The sequence below is a fragment of the Hylobates moloch genome, unplaced genomic scaffold (assembly GCF_009828535.3).
Source record: "Hylobates moloch isolate HMO894 unplaced genomic scaffold, HMol_V3 SCAFFOLD_19, whole genome shotgun sequence".
Classification (NCBI taxonomy): domain Eukaryota; kingdom Metazoa; phylum Chordata; class Mammalia; order Primates; family Hylobatidae; genus Hylobates; species Hylobates moloch.
Window position 1 is genome coordinate 65,806,946 of NW_026652294.1, and position 21,913 is coordinate 65,828,858.

The following is a 21,913-nucleotide window of genomic DNA, read 5'->3' on the forward strand; positions in this document are numbered from 1 at the left end:
GAAGGATAACAAGTTAGAGTTAACTACAAAAAGTGTAGGAAATAGGGGTGGGACAGGAAGAAAGACCCAGGCAAAAGCAACGTCATCTACACATGTTAAGGGGCAAGAATGCACAGGGCAAGTCTGAGAAACTGAGATGGGGCTTGGGTTGTAAATTGATAAGCAATTGACCAGCTTCCCCAGCATAGCGTTAAATGACTATGATATAATTTCTTTCATATCAAAATTATATTTTATTACAGACCATGGGACCTCTGAGATTAAACAAGAGTTTTCTATATCATGGAGGTTAAATTCTTTTAGTAGCAACCTCATTCTTTACTTACCTGATGATTAGTAAGTAACGTGAAATACATATCTTTACTTACCTGATGATTAGTAAGTAACGTGAAATACATATCTTCCACATCATCTGTATTACTTCTGGGGATTATCACAAGAATTGAATATAGTTGATGCCTAAAAATATATCTTTAGTCACTTGATGCCTATCACACAAACACTTCTACAAGCAGAGATGGGGAGTAATGTCCAAAGTGTGGACATTTATGTAGCTAAATGGTGTGCAGCTGAGAGTTTCATCTGTCTCAGTTGCTCAACAAGGAGTGAGGATTTGGAAATATGTATATTTACTATAGATTTGCATCATCAGTGTTTAATTGTAGCAAACAAGATTTTTGGCTGAGGCAAAATTAATTTCATGCGTATGGTCATAGAGATGGCAAATGATTCTTGTTAAATTCATTTCCAAGTGTATGAACAAATCTGACATTCTCAGCATATACTTAACTCATTTTATTTGTTCTCAGAAGAGTTAATACACTTGAGTAACTCCAAGTTTTGTTTACAAAAGTACATTGGGGAATTTTCATGTAGAGCGTAAGTTTTTCAAGTTATTTGATCTTGTTGACACAAAATCAACTTAATGATATTAAAAAAAAGTAACAGAATTGGGTGCAATCCAAATAGAATCCATTTGTCTTAAGACTGAAAACAAATAAAAATGACCCAACATTTAATGTTATGAGATTACTGAGCATTCTCAGTAATGATGTTTGGACTTTTGGAATGAAAGTATACATGGAAATACATTTTCTCTATTTATATTGGCTGCTGCATGGCACTTGGAACAACCAGTTTAGGAAGGGGGGAAAGCTGTCTTTGTTTTTGTCCACTGTGAATCACTCAGTCTCTGTATCTCCATTTTAAACTCAACAATGTGGACATCTGATATTACTCCTAGGAGGATTAATTAATGGTTAATGGTTTTGACTCTAACAATAATCATTTCAACAGACTTGTTTATTAATGCCAATAACAAGTTTGTGCTATAATTATTTAAAAGCCTCTAACACAGAAAGCAGCATGCATTTTTTGAATTAAGCCTTGTTATTTATTTATTGACGACTAATGACCATATTTTGAGCTCATTTTATTAATTAATTAAATCCAAATGTTTCCGCAGTTCCATTTTGTGCAGGAACCACTCTTCAAAGCATGGTGGTTTTCCATCTTTGGTACTAAGTAAAGCTACTGTTCACTAAAGAGATTTCTTTGTACTATGACTAGATGGGATACCATTTGAAGCAGCTTTTCACTGTCTTTAGCATAATGCACAATGGTCATTAAGATCTCAAAATTTTTGATCATATCATGTATGAATCCACGTAAGATTTGAACTTCGAGTGGAAATAGTCAATTGCTTCACTGAATATGTGTTCCACCTTTTACAGAATTAGTCTCTTATAATCCCACTTGTATATGTAAATTGTAACATTGTTGGAAAGGAGGGCAATAAAAAACACGGCTGTTGAGTAACCAAACAAGTCCAAAAAATGCCTAGCAGGAAAGACAAGACATGCATCGGTCTAATTCTATAAGGTTAAGTCATGGACAACAAATATAAGTACACTGATAAGTATCAACTTCATTAAGTGATAACCTAAATCATATCAAAACAGACATCTAAGAAAATAGTTGTTTTATATTAAACATATTGGTATAGAAAATCAAGATTTCATTTCTCTGTGGTATAAGATTGCCCTGAAGCAGAATGCACATTGGTTGGACGGGGTGGTAACTTTATTTTATAATTTCTCAGGCTACTGAAGGATGATAATTGGAGGGAGGGAGATGAGACAGAGTAGGGGAAATTTCAAGATCTACTTCTAGATCATTGTAAGTTTGACCCCTACTAAGGTAACATGCAATCTGGGTTAATCAGCATGGGCCCAGTGACTACCGGAATCGTCCTTCTCATATTTTAGTTCATTTTTCCCGACTGACAAAAACACATATATAGAGAAGACCATAAATCTCTTAGTTATTCTAAGTTTCTTCTCGCATAATTATTCTGGCATCTTCAAACTAATTTTTAGAAACTTCCAAATAAGGAATAATTGGAATTAGCACTACATTACAAAGCAAACACAAAAGCAAATTTAAAAAGAAGCACAAATATAAATGATAAAATTCTGTTTCATTTCTCAGGGTTGTCAGGGTCAGGATTCCTGAAAAACACGAATCATAGCCAGATTCAAGAAAAAACAAGTGGATATTTTTCAAGAGTGAATTTAATATGTGGATTTCAGTACTAAATATAATCTCCAAAAGGAGTTTTTATGAATTTTAAAAAGTAAATCTAATGTAGTTTATGGTAATAGTGATAGCATAGTTTGATTCTTCACTTCCTTGACCAAGCAACTATAACATCAGGGAGAAGGCCATTATCAATAGACACATTTATTGGACAAATACTCTATCCTAGCAAATATACGCTGCAAATATTCTATTTAAATGTATGCTGCAAATGTTACATTCATTATTTAATCATTGTACCCTCATAACTTCAGGACGAAGGAAAGAAGATGTGGCACACATCAAAGTGCTTTGTACACTATGAAAAATATGTACAATGCAAAATAATGTCTCACAGGAGAAATCTTTTTTTTTAGACAAAAGTGCTAAGAAATTATTTCTTTCCCTGTGTCTTTCATTCTCACTTTCCTCTTCTGACAAAACTGGTTCTCAGAATTCTTGCTTCCATACAGCTATTGCAAGGCAATAGTTTTGTTACTTCATCTAACATTCAAAATATATTTACTAAATACCACGTATAATCCCAAACTTCCCAGCTACTATATTTTCATATGGGTCAGAAGCTCTGAGAAGTGAATTTCTGGCATTAATCCAATAGAAAGGTGGGAAATTAAAGGCATGTTCTTCTAATCAACCCTCCTATACTTCAGGCAGACCCACTTGTATTATCTACCTGAATGCTGGCCTCAGGTATGTTTCTGATTTAAGGGAGGTGACCACTTGCAGAGCTCTATTGAAAAGTGTTCCTAGGACAGGTCTGAAGTCAGCAGAAATAAAGTGATGTAAGTCATTAATTGTGGCATTAATTGTGTGACAACAGTGTACACAGGATGGACGAAGGACAACATTTATGTCCCACAGCTGTTCTTTTGGAGAGGGGGAATGCTCACTGAAGTATTTTGAGGAACAGTGATATCATGTGCAAATTTCTTAAGAAAGTTGAAAAATGTTTAAGAAAAAGTGTGTGTGTGTGTGTGTGTATGTGTGTGTCTGTGTGTGTAAAAAGAAGGGAGGAGGGCAGGAGAGAGAGAGAAGGAGAGAGAGGGGAGGGAGGGGGAGAATGAGAAGGGTCAATATAAAATGTTTACATTTGGGGGAATCTGGATAAGGGATATACAGTGATTTTTGGTACTCTTTTGCAATTTTTATGTAAAGTCTGGAATTATTTCAAAACAAAAATTTTAAAATGCCTACCACTTAGTAGGAAATCCTCCTCTGGATGATATAAATAAAAAATACTGAGATTAAACCAGCAATATTGTATGTACTGTAGCTTCTTGCAAGGTGGTAAAACGGATGCCTTTGGGAAAATGGGTATTTAAAAAGTTCACGTAGAGACAAAAATTTCTAGGGGGAAACCCACACAGCTGCTGGTTTTGTTGCAACACTACAGTATGTGGTAGCCATTTTTCATATTTTGGATCTGTTTTCAAATAACAAAGAGAAAATCAGGTAGATTCCTTAAAATTCATTCTAATTCTAGAATCCTATAATGAACACTCAGGAAACCTAATCTTCCTCATTTCATTCATCCATCTTACTTATGTGAACACTGCTGATATGATGCTCACTATAAGCTTGCTAACAACTGCTTCAGACATCTCAGGTACAATGTGCCCAAGTCACATTTCAATCAGAAGTTGCCAAGTCTATACTGAGTGCTGTGCCAAGGATAGTCAGGGAATTAATGCCCTAGTGATTAATGATACTTAGGTAATAAATTAGGCTACCAAATTAAATGTCTATTTATTTTCAGCTAAAACCACACAGACTTTACCATTTGTCAATATGTGTAATATGCAATGCTACAAATAATGTTTTTTTCTTGTAATTTCTTTCTTCTAATCCTAAAACTTCAAAACCTCATTTAGAATAGTAAAAGAAGATGCCAAAAACTAACATGTACATATACTTTGTGCACTTAGGGATGAAAAAAAAAAAAATACTGCCTTTCATTTCTATACTCTTCCAACAGCTCCGAGAACGATGGCTCCTGAGAGTGACAATATCTGAGGAAAGAGCAGGCCCTGCAACCAACGAGAAATTCTCCTGCAGCATTTCAAAGCAGGTAGTAAATCTCCTTTTCTTTATTTTTTTGTTTTTAGTGAATCGCTACAATAATAGACAGAGGAAATATATTTTAGTCTTTCTTTAACCAGGAACCTAAGTTCCAGATGACTGAGTTTGGCTGGTGAGATGCAGAGGAGGCATTGGGTTTCTATGATCCACTACAAAAAAGCAAATGTTGCTAGTGTAGTCCAAACACAAAAAAATAGAAGCAGGATTAAGGAATACTTTAATTCAGTAATTAAATAAATGCTTAGTCCCTAAATAATTGGCCAGGCATTAAGGACATACAAGCATTGATTAGTCACAGCTCTGTCCTAAGGTGATTATGGTGCAGGAGAAAAAGATAGTGAGCAATATTATTAACCAAGATAAGAGAGAGAGCCTAAAATTTGGCACAATAGGAAAGTGACAGATGAAGTCATGTATAGAGAATTTTGTCCACAGACTCACTCTTTGGAAATCTTTAGCCCCAGAGACTTATAAGTATTTTTAAAAAATAACATGACCTAACTGCAGAAAGATTTTTGTCAATGCATAAAATTTACTTTATCATAAGTCATTACATTTTACAGTGTGACTAAAATCACCAATCTAAATGATAAAATTAAGTTATACTTGGTGGCTTCTTGTGTATTATTATTTATTTGCAATACAATTTTATCATCACATTAAAAAATAGTATAAGACTAAAGTATGGTCTCAGATTCTTGTCCATGGTTCCTGCATAATCCTAAAAAGGGCTTTATCTGTAGTCTTCATTTGTTTGTAATCTTTTCTGCTCTCTGGGCAAAGACTATTTCTTTTCTAAAAACCTATATGAACATCTATCTGAGTCCTATTTTATTCATCTATTTCTGGTAAGAAGCATCAGGCTCCCATATGCCCTATGAAGAAATGGTTTGTAAATATTTCTTAAAGTAGTTGTCAACTCCCTTGCCTTCCTGTGATAGACCTGTCCATATGGCATTAGCCAATACGGCTAAAATCATAAAGAGTCAATTGGTTATTAATTCACCTGATTCTATAAAGAGAGGGCATTCTGAACCTTAAATGGCTAATTCTTACTTGGGCACTAATCACTCCAGGTGCTGCATCTGTGCAGGGGCACTCAATACCAAATTTAGGGACGCTGATGTAGCATGTTCAGGAAAACAAGTTATTTGTATATTGTCATTCACCCTTCTATGAAATAAGATAAAAGGAAGAAAGAGAAAGGGTAGGAAAAATTCTGGTCTCATCTTTTCCTGAGCCAAAGAGATAAACCACTAATCAAATGGGAAGAGCAAAAACACTAATGCTTAATAAGTAGTTACTATTTAGCAGACAGAATCTCAGCTACTTTACACATATCATCTCATTATTTACATTGAGTGCTTAAAAGCACACCTCTAGAAAAACACAGAGCTGTGATTCCTTGAATTATACTCTACCTTATTCCAAAGCCCTAATTTTTTATTTTTATTGTATCTATTTACCTATCAATATTTTTTCTTTTCTTTTCTTTTTCTTGGCGGGGGTGCTGGGGGAGGCAGGATCTCAATCTCACTCTGTCATCATTCAGCCTGGAATGCAGTGGTGCAATCATGGCTCACTGTGATCTTGGACTACTGGGCTCCAGAGATCCTCCTGCCCTTGCCTCCTGAGAAGCTGAGACTAAGGCAAATTCCACTGCACCCTGCTTATTAAAAAAAAAAAAAATTATAGATATAGGGTCTCACTTTGTTGTCCAGGCTGGTCTTGAACTCCTGACCTCAAAATAGTTTTTCTTACCAAATTATAATATGTACTTAGTGTAGAGAAACTGGACAAAATAAAGGAGCTTAAGAAAAAGAAAGTAACCTATAGCCCTAACCTTATCATTCAATGATATCACTGTTAACATCATAGGGTATTTCATTCGAGCTTTTTGTTCTATGCTTTATACAACCATAACCATTCTCTCTGTTCCATAAATAACTTTTACAACATAATTTTAATAGCTACATAAATTTCTATCATATTCACATAAATAACATATTTGCCATTATTGGCCATTTAGGTCATTCCAGTTTTCTTAATTATACATTATACCAAATGTATACACTAACTACCTTTTTGTACCAATTCATTATTATTTCTATAGGATAAATTTCTACATTGTTACTGGTAGCAGAATTGCCAAATTAAGGAGTATATTTTTTATTTTTCTTTTTTTAAAAATATAGTGTCAGTTTACCTTTAAAGGTGCTTTTGAACGTATACTTCTAGCAGTAGTGCAGAAGAGTGCTCATTTATTTCCATCCTTGCCAAGGCAAGGCATCATCATTCTTTTCTCATTTTGCAACAAATGCCTGAAAGTCTTTTATTTTAGTCATATACGTACAAACCTATGAGAAACACATTGAGCTTTTCTTTCTTTCTTTCTTTCTTTCTTTCTTTCTTTCTTTCTTTCTTTCTTTCTTTCTTTCTTTCGTTCTCTCTCTTTCTTTCTTCTTTCTTTCTTTCTTTCACTCTCTTTCTCTCGTTCTTGTTTTGCTCTATCACCAAGGCTAGAAAGCACTGGTGCCATGTTGGTTCATTGCAACCTCTGCGTCCTGGGTTCATGCGATTCTCCTGCTTCAGCCTCCTGAGTAGCTGGGATTACAGTTGCCCGCCACCACACCCAGCTAATTTTTGTATTTTTAGCAGAGATGGGGTTTCACCATGTTGGCCCCGCTGGTCTCGAATTCCTAACTTCTAGTGATCTACCTGCCTCAACCCCCAAAGTGCTGGAATTACAGGCGTGAGCCACTGTGTCTGGCTGAGCTTTCTATGTTTTTAATACTCAACAAAGCTTCCATAGTGAATTATGAACCTATGACTTTCAGGCACACACGCTGAAGTATTTTTTGTCCCATGGTGAATGATTATGGAATTGGCTTTTGAGGAACAACTGGAATGTCAATTAACAAATATACTGAATAGAAGTATCTGAAAATGAAATGGTGTGCCTTGGGAGCCAGAGAAGTGCTCATTGCTGAAGAAGTTCAACCAAAGGTTGATGATCAACTGGCTAGGATGAGAGTAGAGAATTTGTCTGGATAACCTCTCAAGTTTCTTTCCATGCTATGGTCCTATGATGCTGTTGCCTGTTTCTGGAGATTACTGATTCTGTCTCTTTGCCTCATCAGCTGCATTTTTTTTATACTAATAGACTAACTCTCTCTGAATGGTGTCCTTTGGCAATAATCTATTCAAAGTCACAGCATTTTAAGTTGCACTTTGAGGCCAACTGCATATATATATACACACACATATACATATATATATACACATATACATATATACGTATACATATATATATATAAACAATAGCAGAGTATTTGCTGAACCTAGAAAAATGGCTGCATCATGAACTTCTCAGAATTTCACTTTTAAAATTTAGACATACACAATTATATGTCTATAATTACAGCTAAGGTATAGATAAAACTAGATATGGTTGTATGCATTTAGAACATTTCCAGGAAGGTACACAAGACATCATAGAATCATCTCTAGGGAATGGGAATTGGAAAGAGGAATGTGAAGAACTATTATCTTCTACTTTAAATACTTTTGTACTCTTGTATGTTTTAGTAGTAGTATGTATCATTTTAATAATGAGCTGTAACAGTTCACTGTTACAGACACTTGTGTCAGAATCTTTTTATGAATTTACTAAGGTGGGCATAAGCATAACAATTTTATTCTGCTCACCAAAAAGAGAGAAAAATCTGAACCTGCCAAATGAAATGGTGGGTCCAATTGTTATCAGGAGACAAGTAAATTCTTATTTTACTCTTGCCTCGATTCTATGCTTTCCCAATCGTTTAACTTTCCACAGTGTGGGCCAGCAAAGAGAGGTCACAATAGTTAGTTATATATTATAGTTCTAGTTTTACACATCACTCTCTCATAAGAGCCTATTTGAGAGATATTGTGTCTTCAATTGAGGAATCAAATATTCTGATGATGTCTGATCTCTAAGAACAGAATCTGTTTTGTTATCATGAACATCCCAGATGAGCAAATCTAAGAAGATTTTTATCATAAGTAAATCTAAGATGATTTTGAGCCATAAAGACTTAAGGCACAAGGTTTTTTATATATATATATATATGTCATATATATACATGTTAGCCATTTAATCTAATTTTAGAGGGTTCATTAATATTATTGTCAGAAAAAGAATCACTGAATTACATTAAAAATGATGTGTAATTGAAGTTCAGTCCAGTTTGAAGGCTTTTAATTTTTTTTATTGAAGAATGCAATGTTCTGATTAAGTCAGATCTCTGTAAACAGAATCCGCTTTAGAAAAGAACTATTAAGTGTTTGAATAATCACTTATAAAAAAGAAGTAATTACCTTTTCTACATAATTAGTAACTAGTTGGGATTTGTATAGGAGAAGTGACAGAATAAGATAAAATTTTACTAGGTAAGAATTTCTTAAGCTCTGTCAGTAATTTGTTTATATTATCTAACACTCCATAGTGTCCACCTCATAAGTGGGTGACACATGAGAATGAAATGACATAATACTTGACAAGTGTTTGAAATATTATGTGTTGTATTGTAATCATCTAATAAATGCCAGGTAATATAAAAAATATTATGTAAAATAAGAAAAGTGATATCCAAACATATCAACATTATGTCTGTATGTAAAATGCAAATATATGCAGGCAAAGACATGAAAAAAGATTTGAGAGAAGTGGAGCAAGATGGCTGAATAGAACCCTACAGCAACTGTCACCCCCACAGAAACATGAAGTTGAACAACTATCTAAACAAGAAAGTACCTTCATAAGAACCAAGTATCAGGTGAACAATCACAGTAACCGGTTTTAACATCATATCAAGGAAGAAGGCACTGAAGAGGGCAGAAAAGACTCTCGTATTGCTTACACAGCTCCTCCCCCATCTCCTAGCAGTGCAGCACTGCAGAGATAGAATATCTGTGTGCTTGAGGGAGGGAGAATACAGTGATTATGGGACTTTGCATTGGAACTCAGTGCTAACTGTCACAGTGCAAAGCAAAGCAATACAGGGCAGAATTCAGCTAGCTCCCACACTGGGAGCATTCAGATTGGACCTAGCTAGAGGGGAATTTTCTATGGCAGCAGTCAGAATTTGAGTTCCGACTAGCACCAACACTGCAGGCTAAAGTGCTCTGGGGTCATAAATAAACTTGAAAGGTAGCCTAGGCCTTTCAAGGAGGAAAGTTCCCAGGCAAGTTCTGGTGCTGTGCTGGGCTCAGAGCCAGTAGACTTAGGGTATGCAGGACCTAGTGAGACATCAGCTGGGCCAGCCAAGGGAGTGCTTGCGTCACCCCCTCCCCCAGCCCCAGACAGTGCAGCTCGCAGTTTTGGCAGAGACGCCTTCTGTTTGAAAACAGGGGAGAGTAAAGAGGACTTTGTCTTGTAACTTAAATCCTAGCTCAGCCATAGTAAAATAAAACACCAAGCAGAGTCCTGGAGCCCCCATGCCAGGCCCTAGCTCCCGGACAACAGACGTTTCTAGACACACCCTGGGCCAGAAGGGAACCAACTGCCCTGAAGGGAGATAACCAGGCCTGGCAAGATTCACCACAAGCTGAAAAAGAGCCTTTGGGCCTTGAGTAAACATCAGTGGTAGCCAGGCAGTACTTGCCATGGGTCTAGGGCAGTGGTGGCCATGAGGAGAAACTCCTTCTGCCTGAGGAAATAAGAGAGGAGAGTAAAAAAGACTTTGTCTCAGAATTTGGGTATCAGCTCAGCTACAGTAAAATAAAGCACCAAGTAGATTCTAGATTCCTAAAGTTCCTGACTCCAGATCCTCCCTCCTGGACAGCATTTCTACACCCACCCTGGGCCAGAAGGGAACTCCCCACCTTGAAGGGAAAAGTACAAGTTTAGAATGATTCACCACCTGCTGACTAAAGAGCCCTTGGGCCTTAAATAAACATCAGTGGTGACCAGGCAATAGTTGTCACAGGCCTTGGGTAAGACCAAGTACTATGGTGGCTTTAGGTCTGACTCAGCACAGTTGCAGTAGTGGTGGCCACAGAGGTGCTCGTGTCACCCCTCCTCCAACTCTAGGAAGCTCAGCACAGAGAGAAACTTGTTTGTTTGGGGTAAAGTAAGAGAACAAGAGTCTCTACTTGGTAATCCAGGGAATTCTGTCATATAGTACCCCAAGCCGCCAAAGTGCTACCTCTGTTAGTCTGCAAGAGTCATACTATTATTGGGCTTGGGCAGATATGGCTGCAATAGGCAAATACTTAGATCTGAACACTCAATTTTCTTTAAATACTTCTTTAAAGCCTTCCCAAGAAGGACAGGTACAAGCAAGCCCAGACTATGAAGACTACAATAAATACCTCACTTGTCAATGCCCAGACATTGATGAACACTCACAAGCATCAAGATCATTTAGGAAAACATGACCTTACCAAATGAACTAAATAAGGGCACCAGTAACCAATCCCAGAGTGACAGAGATATGTGACCTTTCAGACAGATAACTCAAAATAGCTGGTTTGGGAAGCTAACAAATCAAGATCACAGAGAGAAAGAATTCAGTATCTTATCCATAATGAAAATGTAAAATGAAATGTAAGTTAGACTGAAATAATTTTTAGAAATCAAGCTGAAATTCTGGAGCTGAACAGTTGAATTGACATACTGAAGAATGCATTTGAGTCTCAATCACAGAATTGATCAAGAAGAAGGAAGCATTATGAGCTTGAAGACATGCTAATTGAAAATATACAGTGAGGGAGACAAAATAAAAGAGTAAAAAAGAATGAAGCATCCAAAATTATTTAAAAAAAAAAAAAAAAAAAGCCCAGGACCTCATAGCTTCATTGCTGAATTTTACCAAACATTTAAAGAAGAAAAATCCTACTCAAAGTATTCCAAAAAACAGAGGAGGGAATACTTCCAAACTCTTTCTATTAGGCCAGTATTACCCTGATATCAAAATCAAACAAAGACATATCAAAAAAAAAGAGAAAGGATAAGCCAATATCACTGATGCAAAAATCCACATCAAAATAATAGTGAACCTAATTCAACAACACATTAAGATAATCATGCATCGTGACCAAGTGGAATTTATCCCAGGGATGCAAGGACTGTTCAACATATGCAAATCCACCAATGTGATACATCATATCAATAGAATGAAGGAATAAACCATATGATAATTTCAGTTGATACTGGAAAAGCATTTGATAAAATTTGGCATCTCTTTATGATGAAAACTAAAAAAACTGGGTATAGAAAGAATGTATCACTACACAATAAAAGCCATATAAGACAGACCTACAGCTAGTATCATACTGAAAGAGGAAAAACTGAAAGCCTTTCCTCTAAGGTCTGGAAATAATGAGGTTGCCCACTTCATCACTGTTTATCAGCATAGCACTGGAAGTCCTAGAAAGAGCAATCAGACAAGAAAAAGAAATAAAGGGCATCCAAATTGGGAAGAAAAAAGTCAAATTATTCTTATTTGCAAATGATATAATCTTACATATGGAAAACCCTAAAGACTCCACCAAGAAATTATTAGAACTGATAAGTTGAGTAAAGTTGTAGGATACAAAATTAACATAAAAATCAGTAGCATTTCTATATGCCAACAGCAAACAATCTGAAAAAGCAATCAAGAAAGTAATCCCATTTAAAATAACTGCAAATAAAATTAAACACCTAGGATTTAACTAAAGAAGTAAAAGATCTCTACAGTGAATACTATAAAATACTGATGCAAGAAATTGAGTAAGACACAAAAAGATGAAAAGATATTCCATGTTCATGGACTGGAAGATCAACATTTTTTAAATGTTCGTACTACTCAAAGCAATCTATGGATTCAATGTAATCCTTATCAAAATACCAGTAACATTTTTCACAGAAATAGAAAAAAATATCCTAAAATTTATATGGGATCAGAAAAGAACCTGAATAGCCAAAGTCATCCCGAGCGAAAAGGACAAAACTGACTTCAGATTATACTACAGAATCACAGTAACCAAAACAGCATGATCCTGGCATAAAAACAGACACATTGAGCAATGGAACAAAATGGAGAACCGAGAAACAAATTCACATACCTACAGTGAACTCATTTTTCACAAAGATGCCAAGAACATACACTGGAGAAAAGATAGTCTCTTCAATAAATGGGACTGGCAAAACTACATATCCATATGCAGAAGAATAAAACTAGACCCCTATCTCTTGCCATATACAAAATCTAATCAAAGACTTACATCTAAAACATAAAAGTACTAAAAGAAGACATTGGGAAAACTCTCTATAACATTGCTCTGGACAAGGACTTCTTGAGGAATATCCATAAGCATAGGCAACCAAAGCAAAAATGGAAAAATGGGATCACATCAAGTTAAAAACTTCTGCACAGCAAAAGAAACAACCAACAAAGTGGAGAGACAACCCATGAAATGGGAGAAAATATTTGCAAACTACCCATCTGATAAGGAATTAATTGCCAGAATATATAAGTAGCTCAAACAACTCAGTAGGAAAAATGTCTAATAATCTGATTAAAAAATGGACAAAAGATCTGAACAGACATTTCTCAAAAGACATCCAAATGACAATCAGGTATATTCAAAAGTGCTCAACATCATTGATCACCAGAGAAATGCAAATCAAAACTACAATGAAATATTATCTCACCCCAGTTAAAATGGCTTTTATCCAAACAACAAACAATAATTAATGCCGGTGAGGATATGGACAAAAGGGAACCCTTGTACACTGTTGGTGGGAATGTACATTAGCATAGCCACTAGGGAGAACAGTTTCAAGATTCCTCAAAAAAATAAAAAAATAGAACTAATACATAATCCAGCAATCCCACTACTAGGTATATACTCAAGAGAAAGGAAATCAATATATCAAATAGATATCTTCACTCCTGTGTCTATTGCAGCACTATTCACAATAGCTAAGATTTACAAGCAAACCTGTGTCCATCAACAGACAAATGGATAAGGAAAATGTATGTACATGCAATAGAGTACTAATCAGCCAGAAAAAAGAATGAGAATCTGTCGTTTGCAACAACATGGATGGAAGTGGAGGATTTCATGACAAGTGAAATAAGTCAGGCACAGAAAGACAAACTTGGCATGGTCTCACTTATTTGTGGGAGCTAAAACTGAAAACAATTGAACTCATGGAGCTAGGGAGTACAATGATGGTTACCAGAGGCTGTGAAGGGGTAGTGAGCTGGGGGGAAGTGGAATGGTTAATGGATACATTAATATAGTTAGAAAGAATGAATAAGAGCTAACTTTTGATAGTACAACAGGGTGACTACAGTCAACAATAATTTATTGTACATTTAAAAAATAACTAAAAGGGGCCGGGCACAGTGGCTCACGCCTGTAATCCCAGCACTTTAGGAGGCCGAGGCAGGCAGATCACCTGAGGTCAGGAGTTCCAGACCAGCCTGACCAACATGGAGAAACCCCGTCTCCACTAAAAATACAAAATTAGCCGGGCGTAGTGGCACATGCCTGTAATCCCAGCTACTCGGGAGGCTGAGGCAGGAGAATCGCTTGAACCTAGGAGGCAGAGGTTGCGGTGAGCTGAGATTGTGCCATTGCACTCCAGCCTGGGCAACAAGAGCGAAACTCTGTCTCAAATAATAAAACTAATAATAATAATAATAATAATAATAATAATAATAATTAAAAGAGTATAATTGGAATGTTTGTAACACAAAGATATGATTAATGGCTGAGCTCATGGATTAAACAAACAAACAAAATGTCAGCAGTATTTCCTCTGGAGTATAGAGTAAAATGGAGAGGAGTAAGATTAAGTGAACTTTTCTTCTTATTTATACAATTTATTACTGTATTATTGGAAGTTTTACAATGAGAAACATTTATTTTTTTTAAAAAAGAAACAATATTTTTAAAGAAATGACAAAAGATCCATTGGTAGGTATGTGATGAAATTACTATAAAAATGTTCATTCACAGTAAACGGGCACATTTCATAGTGCATCGATATAGTATAGTTTGGGATTATTTTGGATCAAGCAGATAGCCAGGCTCACAGTGGTTCTTGTTTGAATGACGGGCTGGGAATCATAGTTAATTAATCTCTGTAAGCCATAGTTTCCTTATCTGTAAAATGAAATAATACTGTCCTAGTTATATCTCAACATCCACCACAGTGTTTAGCCCCTTTTTAAGAAAATGAATAATTCAGGTTTAATTTAGAGGTCTAAGATCGAGACTTTTGAAACGTACGCTTGAAAATACAACCTTGTTTTGTTTTCCTTGTGAATTCTATGAGTGCAGTTTACATGAGCACAATTCGGATGGACGTGTTTTCAACCACACACCTGGCAAGTCACCACACAGCGCTGTGCAACTGATATCATTTGAGAAGAAGAGGATAACTGAGTTCCTGTTGGAAGAACAGCAATTTGAAAGTACTGCTTAAATGAACACAAGATGGTGTCAGGATTCCAAGTTTCTAGTTCTTTCTAGGGAGTTACCTAAGGTCTAAGTTTTATCCTGAACAGAATCTCTTGGGGAACTAAAATACTACCAATGAAAAGCTCTTGATACTCCTACATCATGAATATTATTGAGCTCTAAAACTTGAACTGGTCATGTCAGGAGAACCTTGAACTGCTCGTGGCAGTTCTTGTGGACTGAGAGGAAGTACTACTGGAGATCTTGGTGACAGTGGCCAAAAGGAAAGGGTATGATTATGATTGCTGGGAAGCAGATGGCTTTTGAATATGTTCATCCAAATCCTAAGCCAGAGACTGTGTTTAGTGCTTGTTCCTCCTGGGAAGGCTTATGGTAAACAAAAATACAGTTTAACATGTTTAATGTTTTGAAATTCTGGAAGAAGAATAGAAATATTCATTTTGTTCCTGGGTGTCCACATGAGCATGGAGGTATTCTAAAGTGTAAGAAGTGACAGCATAGCATGGTTAAAATCTCAGATTCTGACCTCAGCCTGGCTCCTCCCCTTACTATCTTGAGCATTAGCTCAATAAACCTCGAGGCTTTATCTATAAAATTGTGGTGACAATTACATTCAGTTAAAAGATTATAAGGTTTCAGCCGGACGCGGTGGCTCATGCCTGTAATCCCAGCACTTTGGGAGGCGGTGGCAGGCGGATCACGAGGTCTCAATCACGAGATCGAGACCATCCTGGCTAACACCGTGAAACCCCGTCTCTACTAAAAATACAAAAAATTAGCCGGGCATGGTTGCAGGTGCCTGTAGTCCCAGATACTTGGGAGGCTGAGGCAGGAGAATGGCCTTAACCTGGGAGGCGGAGCTTGCAGTGAGCCGAGATTGCACCACTGCATTCCAGCCTGGGCGACAGGGCCAGACTCTGTCTCAAAAAAAAAAAAAAAAAAATTGTAAGGTTTCAACGGGATAATACATATAAAATGTTTAACCAGCACAGTGTCTTACACATAGTAAAGTCTCACCAAAGTAACCAAATATAGTAGTACACCCTTATCTATGGCTTTGCTTTAGTGGTTTTAGTTACCCACAGTCAACTGCAGTCTGAAAATATTATAGTATTTTGAGAGAGAGAGGGAGTGAGAGAATGAGAGAGAGAGAGAGATAGTGAGAGAGAGAGACATTCACATAGCAATACACTGTTTTATTTTATTATTATTATTGTTAATCTCTTACTGCGACTGATTTATAAGTTAAACTGTATAATAGGTACGTATGCATAGGACTAAACAGTCTGTAGAGGCTTTGGTGCTATCCACAGTTTCAAGCATCCATTGGAGGTCTTGGAACATATCTCCCATGGATAAGGTGGGCTACTGCATTGGTTCAAGTTCCTCAGATTTCCTGGACTACCTGACATTAGGCTCTACAATTCTTTCATACGTGCTACTTCAATCAGCAGCATGCTTAGCACATAGCATGTGTTTAATAAAAGTTAAATCTAAAATAAAAATCAAGATTTCCAGTTGAACTGAAGCTAGGGAAGCCTACACATATTTTGTTTGTGAGTTTGTTTGGAAACATCATCTCTACAGAGAGTATCTGATGACATGGGAGATGCCATGATAGAGTCAGTTTGGTGGAGAAGACATCTAGACCTTCATCAGTCCCAAAGCCACATTATCCATGTAGGGCTGCTTTTGTAAGATCAACAGAACCCATGTCATTGATGTAATGCTCATTACTGCCAGCATCCTTACTGTTTTTGAGTATCTATGTAATAGTTGTTTTTCTTATATTATTTCACTGAATTCTTAAAATGCCTTAATGGAGATGCTCTTATTCCTATGTTAACAGGAAAGCTGAGTCTCAGAGTGGTTCTATAACTTGTGCAATGCCACACACTAGTGAGTGAAAAAGCCACGACTAGAATAAGGGCCACAGAGAGCGGGACAAGCCTTTTTGCCAGGGAAGATAAGCTAAGTGTCTCCCTAGACAGGCAGCCCTGACATCCTATTGGGTCTTATTGATATCCTGACTTGCTCTAGACTTGTCTGAAACCCTGGCTTATCTGGCTTCAAAGCTTATGAAGCTTCCACCAGACCAGAGAACCATCATTTGAGTAGTGATGAAATATTCTCCAAAAAACAACAACAAATGCGACAAATTATCAGGGACCTTAGAGACTCTCAACATGAATCCCAGTTTCAGAAATTTTGTCTCAAAAAAGTAAAGTCTTAATAAATATTAGGTTGGTGCAAAAGTAGTTGTGGTTGCCATTAAAAGCAATGGAAAAACATCAATTACTTTTCCACCAACCTATAAAAAAAGACTAATTGTGACTCATCACTACAATAGAAGGTAAAATGTATACTCATGTTACCATGGAAATAGACATCATCAGTTTAAAAATTCTCACAAAACTTGTGATTTCTCTACAGGACAGCATGATTGTGCATCCTAAGTGGAACGTAATTATTTTTGTCAGAAAATGATCTTCACATACATACCAATCATTCCCTGGGACAGGGTGGGGTTCATCAGTTTTTGGAAATGTTACTGTTTTCGAATTATATATAAATACTCTAAATTGTGTCTGAGTGTCCAGCAAAAGGACAGTATTGTCTTTGATGTGCTATCAGTGAGCTACAGAGTAAGAAAATATGTTTCAACATATTTATTTATTAGATTAAGTGAATATATTAACATTCCATGGGCAAAATTATGGAAGACATGGTTAGGAATAAAATTTCCTCATCTCCTTGATGTCTTCATCCCTCATATTAAGTCCTTAATTTGCAGAGTTAGCAACATTCTTAATTCCTTGTACAAGGAATTTTCCTGTAGAAAATAGTTTTACCTGTTTGTCTCCACACGTATGTCTGATCTTTGTGATACGGTATCAGGCATTCCCTGACCTGCTTGTTTGTCATCTTTTCCATTTTATCTTTTCATCTATTTTGCAAACTCATCAAGATGCCTTCCACTTTCCAGCTTCTCCATTATGTACCTAAGGGTTTTCCTTAAATTTTTGTCCAACCTAAAAAATAATAATCACTAAACGATTGAACTCTATAGTAACTAAACGATAGAATGATAGAAATGATTTCCAGCATTCCTGTCGGAGTGATAGAAATCTCCTAGCCTACTTTGAAGCAAATCAAAAGCAACTGTGAAGTTAATTTAATGAAATTATTCCCTCTTTTTGAGGCCCACTGTTGCAACTTTCCTCATCCCCAAGCTAATAGAAAATGCTGTTGCTTTGTGGTTGGTTTCTTCAAAGAACTTAGGGAGGGATCATTTTCTCTAACGAGCTCATCAAATTCACGGAGGTCTACAGAAGTGCAGTGACATGCCCAAGAGCTCATGGCAAGTAAATAGTGTCTTAGTCTAAATACATCCAGAATGAGTATTTTTAGACCTTGTACTTGTCTCATTGTCCTATGCTCAGGCAAACGTTTGCAAACAGCAGGGAAAACAACTGCAGATTGAGACTTGAGGGAGAAGGGTGGGAGATGGTCCTTAGCAGATCCCTGGGCCTGGGGATCACCTGCTCGCTGGGATCAAAACAGTGAAACAAGCTATTCATAAGTACATCAAGGACGAGTGGGCCATTGTTTTCAGAACCAGCTGTGGAGAATCTGCTCAACAGTGGCCTTGGAACAGCTGCCGCTGCTGCACCAAGAAGGGAGGGCAGGAGGGCGGAGCGGTACTGGTGGAAGGGTGAGCTGGGAGGGAGGGCTGCAAGGACCCTGCCACGCCACCTCCCAGCAAACCAGGAAGTATTTTTGCAGTAAGTGCATTGGACTTAGCCACTTTTGAACCTACCCGAAGTGTTAACAGCACACAGCAGGCCTTAGATGGGTGCAATAACTGCAAACTCTCAACGGGCTGGTGCCTAAGAGGCTACGGGCTGGCAGCTAAATAGAGCCCGGCGCAGTGACTCGGCGCTGTCCGAAAGTACACAGAGTGGAGCCAGCCGGCTGTGCTGTCTTTGCAGCCGTGACCGAGCAAAGTCCGTGGTAAACAAGCCTCGCAGCAGCTGCCTCTGGATGAGCGCCCCCTGCTCGTTCCTCCACCCAGCATTTCCCACGCGCCCAGCGCTCCTCTCTGCAGCCCCTGCTGTCCTCTCTCCCAGCCCCATTCTCAGATCTCCCCATCTTTTGGCCCAGCCCAGGTCCCAGCCCCCGCGGCTGGCGCACCACACTCACCATCTCTTGCCTGAGGAGGTGAAGCTTGGTTTCTAGCCTCTCCAGGGCGCTAGAGTGGCTACCTCGTGGGGAGCCAGAGGTTGGGGAGGACGAAGAGGAGGACGACAAGGAGGGAGGGAAGCTGCAGTAGCTGCTGCTGCTACTGCAGCCGCCGCCGCCGCCACCACCGCTCCCTCCGCCACCACCGCTCTCTCCGCAGGGGTCCCTGTCCCTTTCCCTGGGAACCGGCTCCTCCCCACGGAGAGAGCGCACTAGACTCTCGGGTACTTTGCGCCCCAGCTTCAGCTCGATGTCTCTGAGGTCTGGCAGCGGGCCGTCTTCCATGACTTTTCGGGAACGGCGATAATGGTAATAAAACGCAGCAGATGAGAGGCAGCCACGGCTTCGAAGGCTGCTGCGAAATCAGCAGACCTCTCCGGGCGCCAGGGTCTCTATCCTCCGCGTGCCCGGTGTACCGTCCTTTCCATAACCGCCTACGCGGTATCAGCCCTGAAATCCGCACAGGACGCGGGGGGTCGCAGCTGCAGTTCCCGGTCCGCTGCGACTCCTCCGACACTAAGATGATCAAGATCGCCTCATTCTCTCTCTTTCTGGCCACCTCACTGCAAAGTTGAGTTCACTGATATTGCAGAGAGAGGGGGAATAAAGAGGGGGAAGTCGTGAAAGAAAAGAGAGGGAAATGAAATCTGTTTTAGCTTTACCAAGGGAAAATTTTCACATTATAAAACCGTCCGCTCACATCCCTGCGCTGTTCACTGACTGCCCATCTGGTACTACGTGACACAAAATAATGATGCAGCCAGAAACGATGTCCTGGGTCGTTTCATTTTCCAGCCATATGTCTCCAAGCTTTCGGGATATCCTGGATTGTCAGAAATAATCTCTGGTCAGTGAAAGAGGAGTTCGGTCTTGTGCATGGACGCATAAAAAAGAGCTAGTTAGCTTAGCAGGAGTTTAACGGCTTCCTTGATGCAGCAAAAATGTCCTTCTTCCCATTTAGGCTGTTTGATCCAAGTCATTGTGTTCCTCTGAGCCTCGGAAACTTTAAACTCCGCTGGCAGGTGGACCAAACCAGGACCAACCCTTCTACCGTATATCACAGACAAGAAGAGCAAGAGGAATTTTCCCAACCCTGTCGCTAGTAGCACAGTTTCAAAGTCCTGCTTTAGTTAGGAATACCAGTTGATTTTTCGGTTTTCCTGACTAGCTACAACCTTTAAAACAGGTTTTAAAATGAGAGGTAGAGGAATGACTTTATATTTGGTGTCTTCGTTTCCCATCTCTCTACCCTCCTCAAAGGACAAACAAACAAAACCTCTCTTTAGAAGACTTTCCAAATAATTTTATACTAATAAAAAGAGTGAAACAATTTCATCAAAAGTTCAGTGGAAATGTACAATCAAAATTAATTATCCTGCCAACTGTTACAGTATGCAAACAAAAGTGAAAAATTAAATAGCCAGAATAACTTATTTGACTGCGGAGATAGCAGTGAAATTTTAAGAGCAAGCAATTGCTGAGATACTTACTTTTACTTTAATTATGGACGAAAAAATATTAGGAATAACTATTTAAAATGTTGTCTTTTTTGATAATTTATCTATAAATTAATTTATAGATTTTTTTCAACTATACAAATTGTACAATTAATTGTACAGTTGAAAAATTGTACAATTTATTAATTTGTACAATTGTACAATTCATTAATCTGAGGTACTTGTACCAAGTAAGTTATTATGAGCTACATGGATTACAGATTTGAATCAGCATTGAGTTTGTGTCAAAAATGTTTAAGTAGAGGATACTAATTTCAATCCAGTAAACTACAATTTTTGATTTCCATTGAAATATTTCAAAGTATGTGCCCTTCTATTCCTGCGACATATAAGTATTTGTGTTCCTGGTCACTCTGAGGCTCCATTTCCATAGACATCATTCAGGTTTTACACTTGTAAGAGCATAGGTATATACATCTCAGAGTTTGTTTTTATCATATCAGACTCTAGGAAACCTTATACGTAGAGGAAACATAGGCATTCTAAATGAAATATTTCATGTCAGGGAAAAAATGCTGAACTTTCTTGTCAACATGCCAGAAATTTGCATGCTATTTCTCCCTTTTAAAAAGAAATGAAGAAAATAGTTATAAGTTAGATGACCCATTTCAAAGTTAGAACCACCACTTATAGAATCAAGGGAAAACAAGACCAAATCTCAGCTCACTGATAAAACTACATGCTTGGTCCTAAATTTCGAAAAACACAAGCTCATTGCATAAGAATTGCACTGTGACATGTAATTATGAAAGGCTTGTGTTTCAGTCAAGAACAGTTTATTATTACAAAACCCTTACAAAGTTCAGCATAGGGCTGGCTAAGTGCAGTTTATAGATGCAATATCTAGCTAGAAATTGGTCAGTAAAAAACAAATGTCAAATTATCGTGTCAATATAGAAAAATAGGACACCTCCTTTGCTATGAATCACAGACTGCAAAATCAGTATTTGAGGCTGAGGGTAACTTAATATATATATTAAGCTGAGTTACCCTCAGCCTTTATATATATATATACA

The 21,913-nt window shown here is 37.8% G+C and overlaps 1 protein-coding gene and 1 long non-coding RNA gene across 3 annotated transcripts in view; one reads left to right on the forward strand and one right to left on the reverse strand.

Moving 5' to 3' along the window:
• LOC131381986 (uncharacterized) overlaps nucleotides 1-15,737 on the forward strand; it is a 38,867-nt gene extending 23,130 nt beyond the window's left edge. For both annotated transcript variants that reach the window (XR_009211113.1, XR_009211112.1), the window contains exons 2-3: nucleotides 4,574-4,666; nucleotides 14,998-15,737. This is a non-coding gene — a long non-coding RNA (uncharacterized LOC131381986). The remainder of the gene's footprint in view (nucleotides 1-4,573; nucleotides 4,667-14,997) is intronic.
• LURAP1L (leucine rich adaptor protein 1 like) overlaps nucleotides 1-20,025 on the reverse strand; it is a 48,812-nt gene extending 28,787 nt beyond the window's left edge. The window contains exon 1 of the mRNA XM_032138592.2: nucleotides 19,342-20,025. Within this exon, the coding sequence (XP_031994483.1) occupies nucleotides 19,342-19,665 (324 nt within the window). The 5' untranslated portion in view covers nucleotides 19,666-20,025. The remainder of the gene's footprint in view (nucleotides 1-19,341) is intronic.
• Nucleotides 20,026-21,913: the final 1,888 nt, after the last annotated feature.